The sequence below is a fragment of the Python bivittatus genome, unplaced genomic scaffold, assembly GCF_059951505.1.
Source record: "Python bivittatus isolate LINGU-HERP-01145 unplaced genomic scaffold, Pbiv_v1 ctg000480_np1212, whole genome shotgun sequence".
Lineage (NCBI taxonomy): Eukaryota > Metazoa > Chordata > Lepidosauria > Squamata > Pythonidae > Python > Python bivittatus.
This window is the reverse complement of record NW_028277075.1, coordinates 83409900-83423649: the sequence shown is the minus strand read 5'-3', so window position 1 is coordinate 83423649 and position 13750 is coordinate 83409900. Positions and strand designations below refer to the sequence as shown.

At 36.5% G+C, this 13750-nt stretch overlaps 1 protein-coding gene across 1 annotated transcript in view; it reads right to left on the bottom strand.

The window, feature by feature from the left end:
* Nucleotides 1-11262: 11262 nt before the first annotated feature.
* The window catches only part of PDIA5 (protein disulfide isomerase family A member 5), a 191283-nt gene continuing 188795 nt past the window's right edge, over nt 11263-13750 (bottom strand). The window contains exon 17 of the mRNA XM_088146442.1: nt 11263-12823. Within this exon, the coding sequence (XP_088002568.1) occupies nt 12743-12823 (81 nt within the window). The 3' untranslated portion in view covers nt 11263-12742. The remainder of the gene's footprint in view (nt 12824-13750) is intronic.

Here is a 13750-nt window from a genome sequence, read left to right as displayed (position 1 = left end):
CACTCAGAAGTTACTCTTAAGATTGCTACCATAAAAATGGGTCTAAAAGTAGTGATAGAAGAGGATAAGACTGAGACTGTTTGGAATGTTTTGGATTTAAAAATGACAAGTTACAAGAATGATATGGAAAAAGATATTACACTGGATTTACAAATGAAACTGACTGATGTCTTAATAACTAAAAGGGATACACAAATAATAGACCAGAAGAGTCATTTGGACAACTTTTTTATCTTAGACTTACAAAAGAGACATGTTAAACTTATGAAGGAGTTCCAGAGAAAAGACAAAGAGAAAATGAAAAGAAATCAACTTTGGGGACACTATTTGCAGGGAATAAAGATCAAGATTTTTAAAAGCAAAGGGAAGGAATATAAAGTTGGCTTATTTGATCAAGGTTAAAATGTATATGTTGCTGTTTCTGGTAGCTCCTAATGAATTTTTCTTGACTAGGGCCAAATGATGAGGCTTTAAAAATTTGTTTACAGATAAGGGATAAGATATGGGAAGAAGAGATTTTTTGTTGTATTTTTGGAGAAAGTGATGTTATGGTGTTAAAAGGAAAGGAAAGGAATACAAAGTTGGTTTATCTGATTAAGGTTAAAATATATATCTTGTTATTTCTAGTAACTCTTAATAGATTTTTGCTGATTAGGACTGAACAATGAGGCTTTAAAATTTGTTTATAGATAAGAGATATGGGAAGAAGAGATCTTTTGTAATATTAGAGAAGGTGATAAGTTACTGAAATTGTTTGTACTTGTCTTGATGAAGGGGGAAGTAATTTTATATATTTCTTTTTTTTTTCTTTACTATTTACTTTTTTCTTTCCTTTTTAAATTTTTTTTCTCTACACTTATTTTTTTCTTTTTACTTCTAGATTTTCCTTAGTTTGTATTAGTTTTTTATGTTTGTATCTGTAAACTTCAATAAAAATTATTATAAAAAAAGACAAAAAAAAAGTTGCCCAGGGACTCCATTGGTCAACCAGTCCTTGATCTCCTCCAGCCCAAGTACATAGGGCTGCAGCTTTTGACTTTCTCACATTTTTGAGAATTGGAGTGAAAATTAAGAAGCTAAATAGATGGCTGAAGCCTACAGGCCTCTTAAACCCCCTCCCATACCCACTTTTGGAGCGTAGATCTTAACATGCTATCCAAGACCTGGTACCATCTTGAGCAAATGGAAGTAACGTTCTGATTAAAAGCTAAGCCATAATCTATGGAGAACAAGTTGTGTTTTGAAGAGGGCCCTTCTGCAAGGCTGTATCTTAGCTTTCCTTAACCTAGATGCACTCAGGGTTTATAGATTTCAGCCCTTAGAATTTCCTAGCCAGCACGGCCACTGCTGAGAATGTTACATCTTTTATTTCACTCACAGGACTGTCCAAATATAAGTTTATGATTGATGCCATATCTCTTGAGCTCCCCACTATTTATCTTACTATTCATTACTTTACTAGATTCATATTTACCTCTTGTCCACATCACCCAGCTTCCAATAAAACATCCATGGCTAGTCTAACGTCTGTCTTCAAGGCTATTCTAGATTTTCTGGAGTGTTGATGAACATGATTTATAATCTGAAGATGTATTAGGACATTTTTACTATCCTATTTCTTCCTATAGCTGCTGAACAGTATCTTCCTTTTTTTCTAAAATGGTTTATTGCCATAGCTTGATCAACAAGGTCCAAAATAAGCCTGCAATAATTTAAGTTAAGTTAGGTTAGGCATCATTTCCTCTACATATCTAGGTATCAATTTGAATATTACATCTTCTACAACAGAACAAGGAGTTCTAATGTTAGACTTCACCTTTAATGGCTATTCAACTGAGAGCCCCAACTTCATTAACTTGTGCAATTATGCATGATGATCTGATTAGCTTTTACAGATCATTTAGCGGTAAATATATAAAGGCATCACATTCCACATACCAAATATGTACACAGTTAAATTAAAGAGGAGCAATAGAAAATGTGATAGTCAAATGTCTTTCCAAATAGACATTCCAAATTTTATAAAATCTCTATGCTTAACAGAATTTATAATTCCAAGCAATTTGTTTCACAGTGAGGTATCTCTGAATACTTTCTGTGATAAATTGGGTTTCTCTTACAGTAGAATGGGTCTTTTCTATTGTAAGGGATACTACTTACATTGCAAAGGTAGCACAGCTAACATTCCATACTCACTAGTGGAAAGAGATATTACAAATGAAACACAGAAATATCAATCATACATTTAGCTTGTAAGATTAAGTGCAGGGGAGCAATTACGGAGAAGAGTCACATTATATTTTTCTTCTGATTGAATCTCTGCTGAAACTGCCCTGTACCAGTTGTTTCAACCCCTCCCTCTCCCATTTTGTTCTTAACTAAAAATTAATAATTTGGGGGCAAAAGAGATAATTGCACGGAAGAATCCAAGATTATGGGGAAAAAAATCTGCTTAGGCGTCATTGCTACAAGTATTCCCCATTCTAAATTCATGTTATTTCAGCAAATGGAAGTTCTGGAACACAAGAGTAGCCCCCATTTCATCCTTGACGTTTACACATTTCCAGTACCAGATGTTATGAAATGAGTTCCACTTTGAGGTGGCATGTATTGATCCATCCTAGCTTAAAATAATAATTAGAAGAATAGTGACAACTATTTTATCAAGTGATATATTCCACACAGGCTGCATATCACTTGCTGGTAATCCAGTTATTTTCCTGACTTCTCCTGTGAGAAGAATTTGGGCTCTTCTTTCTGGTGAAGTCCAGAAAAGTAAATAAGGTAATGGTAAAATGCTCACAGCTATCTGCCAGGACTGTTCTGCTACCTTCTTATCACATATTATCATTCAGTAAATTGCCTGTGTTTACTCACTGGCTTTTTTTTACATGCAAGGGCAAGAAAGAATTCCTCAGCATTCTGGCTTTCTTGAAAATGACCTGTGCATTGGTGATCGCTGTTCATTGCTGCCATCTTTTCTCCCAGCACCAATAGCTTGAGAAATCTGAAAAGCTCTGACAATGGCTTGATTTTCATAATTTGGGTATCTATTTGCACAGCTTACAACGCAACAGCATAACTTGCTCTTCTCTTTACAAGCAGCAAACAATATGCAAAGAACGAACTATCATTCCTGGCTCACCTGTGACAACAAGCAAGTCCTGCATGGAATCATTCAGATACTTGAACCACTATCAGCATAATTAATCAATAGAGATATCAGAAAAAGTTCCTATGACTAAAATCTGTTTGCTTTTCTTTTTTAGCCTCTCTGCTGGCTTTTGTATATAGGCCATCCCTAGCATGGATGTACTGGAATTGCCTAAGGCTGATAATTTCAGGGTGGAGAGGGGTCAGAGAACAATAGTGCTAGGTCAGCAAAACATCTTGAATTGATGGATACCTATGCTCTATTTCATACAGGGTGGTGTGAGTGGTTTTTTTTTTTTTTTTTTATGCCTTTGAGTCAGTCTTGACTCCTGGTGACTGTGGCCAACTCCCTGCAGTTTTCTTGGCGAGATTTCAGAAGTGGTTTGCCATTGCCTGCTTCCTAGAGCTAAGAGAGCATGACAGGCCCAAGGTTACCCAGTTGGCTTCATGCCTAAGACAGGACAAGAACTCACGGCCTCCCAGTTTCTAGCCTAATAAACTAACAGTTCCTTTGGAAACGTGTGTACGTCACATGTGTCAGCTGAAAATACACATAACTGGGGGTCAAATAATGTGAGTGTCTATTAGACCTTTGCTTTCTTGCTTTCATCTAAATATTTAAGCTTGGTATTTGTGGAGCTTTTTTGCAGAGGACAGCTCAATATAAGTAACTTCTTGAAAGCCATCTGTAAGGGAGAGAGGAAAGGAGAATGCCCAGCAGTTTCAGAAGCAAACTCTTTCCTTTGGTGACAGGCATATTCAAGATTCTGAGCACATTTTACAGTAGGACAATCTACCCCAACTTTATCTTCCTGATGTATTGGATTTCAACTTCCATCATCTCCAAACACCTGGCCAAAGTCTGGGAATTACAGAAATTGAAGTTGAATACATCAGGAGGATCAGTAAAGGTAGATTCAGAAGATTATTTAAGGAAACCACCTCAGAAGGAATAACATCAAAGCAACTTGAAAAAGTCTAACCCTTAAACCATATATTCTTCCTCACAATATTCTCTTGCCATACTTGTTTAGCTCTGCCAATGAGGAATATATCAAGTGCTTATGTCTTTATCTATTGTACAAATATGTAAAATTTGCAAGTTGACTGCAAATGCATATAGGGCATTTTTACAAGCAACATAGAGTAATCACCAGAGAACATGGGTAGCAATTTTCATTGAGTTCCACTTGTGACTTGAAGGCTACGTTAGCTAACCTGCTGTCCTCCAGGTTGGGGGGCTACAGTTCCTCCAGTCCCTTTCTACTGGTCATGCTGGTTGGCACTGATGGGAGCCTCTGCTGGCTTTTAACTTCTCTCCACAAGCTGAACAGGAAACTTTGGATCCAATCCATTGTAAATAAATACTCGAACAATTTAAAAGTAATGGCCAGATGTTTTAGTTATTTATCAAATGTATATGGCCACCCATCTCACTCAAAGTGACTCTGGGAGCTCATAGTGACTGTATCTGTTATATGATACCCCTAACACTGTATTAAATTTATAGGAAGTTAATACTGGGAGTCATTCAATATTTCATATTTGTGATAGGACTAAATAGTTGCAATACATTTGTCCCATGCAGAAATTCATATAATGAGTAATATGAAAAATTACCTTCATCATATTATTCCACTAAATTGATCTTCGTGATTTCTCCGACAAAGTAAACCTTTCTTATTTAAGTCTTTCTTTATGGCATTCTTATAGCAGGCTATCATAGATTATGTATTACCATATGAGCTAATCAATTAGGAATGTTTAAATTACATTATTTAATTAGGATTCTTAATCATTACTTCATGGATTATTGCACTATAGAATCATTGCTGCCAGTTGTATATATTGAATACATTTGTGCACATTGTGGCATCCTAGTGTGTTCTTCTGGTACTTTAAAGAATAAAAGAATTTTATGAGTGAATTCTTTCTCTGTCTCCTTATATAACATCTGTAGATGTCTAAGTCATAGCGTGATCAATATTTTCTATAGATCAGCAGTCAAGTTCCAAACTTGTAAAAGCCATTAACACAAAGAAAGCTATGCTCATTTTATACGTTGCAAAACCATTAAAATAAATCTGGTTTACAATTCCATGCCTTGGAATGTGTGCACATAAATATGTCCATCTGCTTTTTTAGCTAAAAGGCATAATGAGATAGAGGCACCAATAAGTTCCTCACTCTGCCTCCAACACTGAACATACACTCGAAAAAGCTACTTTATGCACTTTTTAAAGTAAGATATTTCATGATTTTCTTGATCAATACTTTGTTCATGGAACAAAACCTAAATGTCAACTCCAGCTCAGAAACAGCTTTTCTCCTTTTTCAGCTGAGATAGACGGCCCATTGACCTGGCCACATTCCTCTGAAAGGCCCTGAGCCAGCATTCTCCCAAAGTCACCACTAGATTGCATTTTGGGTTTAAATTTTAATTAAAAGGGAATTATTAAATGCATAGGAAGCCATCATACTAACATTTATTTTTATTTATTTATTTATTTATATTTCAAATTTAGTCATCACCCATCTCACTCAAGAGCAACTCTGGGCGATTTACAGTAAAACAAGAATAAATATTAATTAAAATACAATAAAAATACAATAAAAACCATGTTCATACATAAATAATGGTTTTCAAGATACTAATGGTAAATAAAGGTTACGGGAGCATCTTCAAGGTGCCAGCCACCCCCAGGGTTGGTTGCCCCTCTTCTCATCCCACGCGAGTTGGACTTCACCCCTTTCTGGAAGGTTGGGAGAGTAGGAGGCTGCCTCACCTCTTAGGGGACAGTATTCCATAGGGCGGGGGCAACAGCAGAGAAGGCTCTCCTGGGCTCCGCCAGTCGACATTCTTTCGTTGACAGGGTCCATAATATATCTCCTCTGCCTGACTGGGAGGGATGGGTCGATGTAATGGGGATGAGACGGTCCCTCAGGCTGATTTAAATTCAACTGAAATCTAGGTCAATTCAAATTCAGTTTTTGTTCTGGCCTCATCTGTACCCAATGCACAGATAACTGGGATAACTGGGATAGCTGCCATTGGTTGTAATCACCAATTTTTTAAAAAGGCAACTGGACAAATCCCTGGAAGACTTGACTCTCAATGCATCTGGTTGACCACTAGATATCCTCCAGAAGCTCACAGTGCTATACTAAATGGACTATTGACCTGACTCAGCAGACTTCTTCTCATAATGGCATGCTATGTTCTCATCCACATTCTGGATTGTGGCCCCTAGCACATCACTTAAAGACCAATAATAGCTCTCAGTCTGAACAAATTGCAGAGTTCTTTTTTATAGGATACATACCAGGAACTTAGAGAGGCCTCATAAGAGGAGGGGGGAGGAAAGATAATGCTGAAATACTCCTAAATTGAAATTTGTAGCATGTTAACACTATCAAATTTATTATGGCAGAAGCATTTGTTAATTACTATCCACTTCATGAGAGGTAGGTAGCGTTACCTCATCTAGTGAGTATAGATATAAAGTGGGGAAAAAGCAAAATTAAGGCCCGAGAGTAACTATGCAGTCTTACATAGTGCAATTATGGAAAAGTTTAGCTAGAACCATACTGACCACTCACAAACAAATTTTCTTTAATCAAACAAATACTATCTGTACCACTGGCCTGTTTTTTTTTATGTAGCACTGGCAATATAATAGTTCCCAGATCTAAGCTTTTAAGAAATCCATTCACCACCAGTGTTTATATTTGAAAAAGGAAGGCCTTTCATTTCTGATCTTTGCAGGAAGGACAAAAGTACAATTAGCCCTAGACTAGAGGCAATGGCTGTAGCTTTTCCCACCTCCATCAAGTCCTGTTTTGTCTACCACAAACAAAATTGTCTGTGAGTTCCAAAGCTGTTGGCTGCGTCCCTATCTGTATTAATTGCAGAGAAGGGCAGACTTTTATTAACTAAAAATTAAGCTGAAACTTGCCAACAGTGACTTCATCCTTTGGGATCACTCTGAATCACTGGCTTTGGTGCATGTTCAGTACAATTACTCACTGTGCTTTAAGCAGTTCTTTTCACTGGTTACTCCACAATGACTTGAACATTAAAGAATCCAGTTTTCCCATTGGTATATTGTCATGTAGTCTTTGGCCTTGGAAGATTTCTCTTCCTTTCCCTCACCCATTTAACATGCAAATATAATTTACCACCTATTTATACTTTCATAGCTCATTTCATTTTCAGCCAAGATGTCACTGGAGTTAGATTATTTTGAATGAAATAAACAATTAAACTTTAATAGCCTACAAAAGTTTTAGACACTACAAACCAGCATGTATCAATTTGAGCTCCATAGCTGCTTAATTAGGAAAGTCTGGGCCAAAATCTGATATAAAATCCACTGAGTTGGGGAAAAAATAATTGAAGAAAGTTTGGCCTGCAAAGTTTTAACCTCTTTTATTCTCTGTTATTTTTTAACAATATAAACCTCTATCTTTAGAAAGAAGTATAATACAAATTAATATATGTCTTTTTTTCACACAAGTTATATCTTTTACAACATCAGTTGTTTTTTTTTTTAATTCTAATAGCTCAAGCTGCATGCGTCATATGCAGAGTAGCTTTTCCATGGAGAGGGTGGGGATTAACATTTCTGGCCGGAAAAAAAAAAAAAAAAACCACAAGAAAAGAAAAGGGGGGGGGGGCAATTTTCTGGCTACTGACAAGGAAGATGAAATTATAACTGAGCAAGTGAAATGTTTGTCAGCCAGCAGCCCTACTGTATGACCCTTCTCTCCCAAAGTGCTGACCACCAGGGTATCAAGGGAATTCTTCAAAGGCTGATACAGAATGGTTTGTTGCATCAGTCCATTAAGCAACTTTTTAATTTCTGTATTTAATTTACAAAATTTGTATCTGGCTTCTAGACCATAGGCTGTAGGTGACAAACATATCATTAACTGGCATTGTATTTTTTTAAACCTATGTTAGATTTTGCATTCTACAAGCCTAATTAAAGATTCAAATTCTCTGGTAGAGAAGGAAACTCCCCTATTGCTTATAAAGCTTATGACATCACTAATGCTCAAACCCTGTTTTCTATAGGTTTTATAGAGTTTGAAGTGCATCTATTGTTTGTTCTGCACAACTAAATTGAAATGACTAAAAAAAATTAAATTCAGGCAATTTACCATTCTTATGTAATAGGATGTTTCTTTAATGGCAATGAAAACTATAGAAGATCAGAGATAAGGGAACACAGATCTCAAGATTAGAATATGGGTTGTTTTATATTTTAAAAAAATGTTGGCCCTCACATTTTCTGATTTCCAGAGCTCTCATAATCATGCTTTTCTTCCTCTGGATATGGTCCTTCTTACACCTGCCCTTAAAATGATGATGGATGCAACTTGATCAGCTCTGGAGCTATTATTCTTGTGATTTATCTGCAGTAGCTTTTAAAATCATCACACTGCATTACAGGCTCATGTTGCTTTACACCTCAGTTTTTTCCCCACATTTTCAAGAGGGTTCTTCCTCTTGCTTTTAATTTTTGTAATACTAAAACAAGATTTTACATATCTTTCAAATTTCATCTTGGTTCAACTTAATGTTTGAGCCTATCAAGATCTGATTTTGTCTTCCATGGTGTTAGCTATCACCCCTGGTTTTGTGTTATCTATGAATTTCCTAAGCATCCCTTCTGTGACCACACTGATGTCATTTATGAAATACTAAACAGTACAGGGCTTAAGACAGAGACTTGTGGCATTCTACTCAAGACCTCCTTCTAGTCTGATGCAGACGTTAATATACTTGTATTGATCCAATTCACAATACTATTGTCTAATCCATTTTAACATGAATATAATAAAATACATTGTAAAAACATTTTGCTGAAAAGAAGATATACCAGGTCTATGATGTTCCCAAGATCTACCAAACTAGATCTTATGAAGCCAGAAGTTGTGTTCAATTTCCTGTCTCATTTGAATGCTATTGTAGTTGCTGAATTTAAGAGAGGAGTAAAGAGTGCCGTCTTCTCTGCCTTCAGTGAGTATCTACAACATAATTAGTATGCTAACAGTCCCCAACTCAGAATATGCCAGAGTAGCATTAGGGAGGAGAAAGGAAAGCAGCTGGCCTTCTTGCTCAAAATGAAGAGTTATCTGTACAAAGCTTAATTCCATTATTTTTGTGCTGAGTCCACAAAACAATACATTAATGCAGTAATACACTAACAATCACTTTTAGATTACTAAAAATCTCCAGGAAAAAATTCCATAACTATAACCATCTCAGAATAAAAGACAGGAAAAAATAAAGATAGTGGTAAGGGCTAGATTGTATTCAGAGAGAGAGAAAACAGCATTAATTTTCCAGACAGCTAACTGTCTAATAGAAAAGATCATGCAGAGTTTAATAAAAGATCTCGCCTGGCATGGTACCATTGCTTAGATTTATGTTATGGTTAACAAGCTTACTACTACACAAGGCAAATCAGCCTATCATCATTCACTGAATTCATAGTAGGGGCTCCAACTGATTAATGAGTGCCAAACAAATACAAGCATTAATTGGGCCAGAAAAAAAGCAGGAAGTGCACTGAGAATAAAAAATGGAGTGGGAACCCCTATGAGGTTTCCTCTCACAGTCCCCTTTGCAAAGTAACTTTGCTAATGGAGCAAGGGTCAGAAGAAAGCATCATGTAAAATGTGGCTGCATTCACACAGAATTGTGAATCTTGGCTTACCAGAAAGAAATAAGAGATCTTGACTTATTGGCAAAATCATTGGTTACCAAGAGCATAATACCAGTGCAAAGAATCAAACTGAAGTGGCTAAGCTAACCAGAAATACAAAGTTTATCATGCTCCTGGCCTATTTCCAAACAAACCTGGAACTGTAAATCAAAGTTGGTAATTTGGACTTGTGAAGGATTCAACAATCTAGGAATAATGCTCCAACATCTTAAGATTTATAGTATAATCCTGTTTAACCATCCATGCTATGAAAAGAATGAAGGGGATTTTTAGGATCACATTTCAAGGAAGTAATAAACTCAGCAACTTTGGTTTATAAAACCAATAACACTGGGAAAATACAAGATACATGTGTGCACAATTCAGATTAAATTAAATATTTGTCTCACTGAATTTTATGGGAAAAATCAAGTCTGCATTTTAATACTTCAATTAAAGTCAAGAACAGGTCAGTATTTTGGATCATGCCCATGTGAGGAGGAGGAGGAAAGGGAGGAGGAAGAGGAGAGACAAACAATTCTTCCCCTCTTTTATGAGGTGGTAATGATAATCTGAAAACTCTTGTTTTTCACAATTCACCATTTTAGGCTCCGCTGCTAACCAGTATCTAAATGAAAACTGCATCAATTATAGTTTACTAAAAAAAGAGAGAGAGAGAGAGAGAGAAACACCATAACAATTAACATAGAATTAAGATAAATGTGATAGGTGATAAGGATGGATTCTCTATAAAAAGATGCCAGGACATCATGCATGAGCTTCCACCCTTATGATATCTAAGGCAGACTACCATCCGTGGGACATCAGCTTACTCAGGTATACATTCCACAGACCAAGGAGATTCCAGATCTGTGGGGTGAAGGAGCACTGATTTTGTTTGACAGAGGCAGGGCCTTGTAAAAGGAAATTCTTTACAACTCTTGATATTGCAGCAGGTCTCCAAGGTAATTCCATATATGCAACCTCTCCAGGTACTGTGTTTGGGCTCTGCTTAAACTCAAGAACTTCTGCAAGGTTACGTTGAGTCCCAAATTTCACTTACCCTATCATCTCTCACATATATGCACACTCCCTTCTGTAGCTCCCTATGTTTATAGTGGAGATATTCCAGATGTTGTTGATCAACTTTTATGATTTCTCTGAATCTTCCACCAGATGGAGCAGAGGGGTCTCCTAATGAAGGAATAAAAGATGCTAAGAGGTTTTTCTTCTTTCCCACAGAGACCTTTGGGAGAGAGAAGAAGAAAATGAAAAAGCTGAATGTTTCCAGTATGGCACCAATGGCTTATTGAAGTGATAGGACTTTCTACCCACTCGCACAACTTCAGGCAAGGTAGTTTATATGTTGTAAAATAAAGGGAATCAATATTGCATATTTCAGCCTTTTTATTTTTTTATTTTTGGATCCAATTCAAAATCACAATAATAATAATCATAATCATAATTATAAACCCATGAAGACACAGTGTCCAGATCACCTTCACAGAATCAGCACACAATTATGGACTTGTAAAAGCTGGTTCTAATGCTGTATTTTCTTACACTGCTGACAGGGCCAAACAAGTGTTTTTTTTTTTAAAGTATGGCCTGTTTCTATAGAGCTCTTAAAAAGTTATACTTATTTTAATATTCACAAACAGACAAGCCTTTGGAACATAAACACATATAGTTGCATGATAGTTCTTCCTATCAAAAATATCAATGCCTCTGTCAAACACACAGTCAGATGGAATGCTTAGCAAATACATAGTTGTTATCATAAATTAAATAGAACCTTATACCTGCACTACACCTATGGGAGCATTTGACAACATGAATGTCAACACATACACTGAGAGTCATTTTCATACTTGCTGCAGAGACACTGATTTTAATCAATCATACATTCTATAAAGATATGTAAACAATTCAGGTACGGCATATTACAAAAAGAAGAGGAGGAGGAAAAGGAATACCACTACAGTCAATTAAGATCTGAAATGGCCAATGCTGCTTCATTATTTCCCTATTATCCCTGAGCATCTTAAAAATGACTCTCCCACATTAATCTAGGGGGGGAACAAGCATAATCTTTGAAAGTTGGTAGGAGCATGTAATCATAACTAGCTATGCTATACGTTTGGCAAAATTTAACATGGCTAGAAATGCCTCCACTGATTCTGGGAAAAGTTGTTCTCCCTCCCCCAACCCCCAAGTTGTAGCAATTCTCCCACGTGCCTTATTCTTGCTGATGTCCCATCAGCCACACAAAGTGGGGCTATGCAGAACTGGACTACATGGACTGAAAGTGCCCTTTATCCCGACTGGTTCCTGAAGTAAGTGCTATGCACACGTACCCTATAAAACGGCCTTTGAAGAATCTCTGGGCAAAGGCCACTGGGACCAGAATGCTCTACTTCCCCTAATTCCTCTAACTGAACTTGGACCTGATGAATACTTTTGCATCTTCTTTTATTTTCCCCCTCCCATTTTTAAAAGCCATTTCTCATAACATCTTTTCAAAATTAAAAACACAAAGGTTACTTTGTCAGAGGAAATCACTATCAAACCTACAGATTACAAAAAGATTGCATAGGAATATCAATGGGCATAGGTGCACTGAACAGCAAGAAAATGCTCTTCTTTTGTTCTTCTCCATAACAGAATATGGCAACAATGACAGCATTTTTCTTTAAAAAAAAAACATGATTTCAATTTATTTTCAAAGTTGTAGAAAATGGTAATGGCGGTCTATAAAAACAAAGTCTCTGTTCTTTAAAAGTTGTGTAATCTCAGGCATTGTACCAGTGACCCTGAGACCCTTCACAGTGCAGTGGAATTATTTTTTTGTTTTTTGTTTCTTTTTGAGGCAGAAATTAAAACTCATCTTTCTTCTTCCCTATCTTCTCATGATCTCTCTCTCTGAGAGTTCGCATGTAAACCGAAAATCCAGATTCCTAGAATGTCAGACAAAAACAAACAATTAGTTGCATACTGAAACACAAGCATAGAAGTCTTTGCTCCATATACAGGGCAACAGTATAGGAAGAGCTAAAAGGAGCAGGAGGCGAGGACTCTTGTTCCTAGTCAGCATGTGACAATTTGGCTATAAGAGGACCTCTCTCCTTAAGTAAATATCCCATTCACCATAGGAACAGGATGGAGTCCCTTCCCACTCTCACCCACATAACCTCCCTCTAATTATGCTCTGTTATTAAGGGTCACTGATCTCAGTTCCCAACTCCCCATGTGAAATTCTTCCTCCACTATCAGTTGAATCCTTCCACGTATAACATTTTATGTATTACAATACATGAAGTCTTAATTATTAGAAAAAACAGAAACTACCACTATGTACCTTTCTTTATATTTAGTGATGTAAAGTTATTGGGGCTGTGGTTTATGAACTTGATTTTAAAAAAGCAATTCTTTATCCAAAAAGTCTCTTAAATAAAAATCTAATTGACCCAGTCTAGAAAGGATTATTATTAAGATAAGCTTCTCTATTGTCAAACTGACCTTATGAATGTTCTTCTGCGTGATAAGGCTATAGATGAGCATGACACAAAACAAGTAATTTCTAGAAAGAAATATGACATTTCCAAGATGTTTGATACTATGTTTAACTGAAAATCCCCACAAGTCTTTGGGAGTTGGTGATATGAATGAATGAAGGAAGGAAGGAATGAATGATTTTTGCTTTCTCTGTGGCAACCCAGCAGCAAAGAATGATGCCTACAATCAACAGGATATTGGCTCACTGCAAATTATTAGCATCCTTAGATCTTTTGCCACAAACAGTGAGGGTTAAACCACAGATGCCTATACATGTTTTTATTAATTTCTGAGAGCTGACAACTCATCCAAAGTGCTTGGACATATGA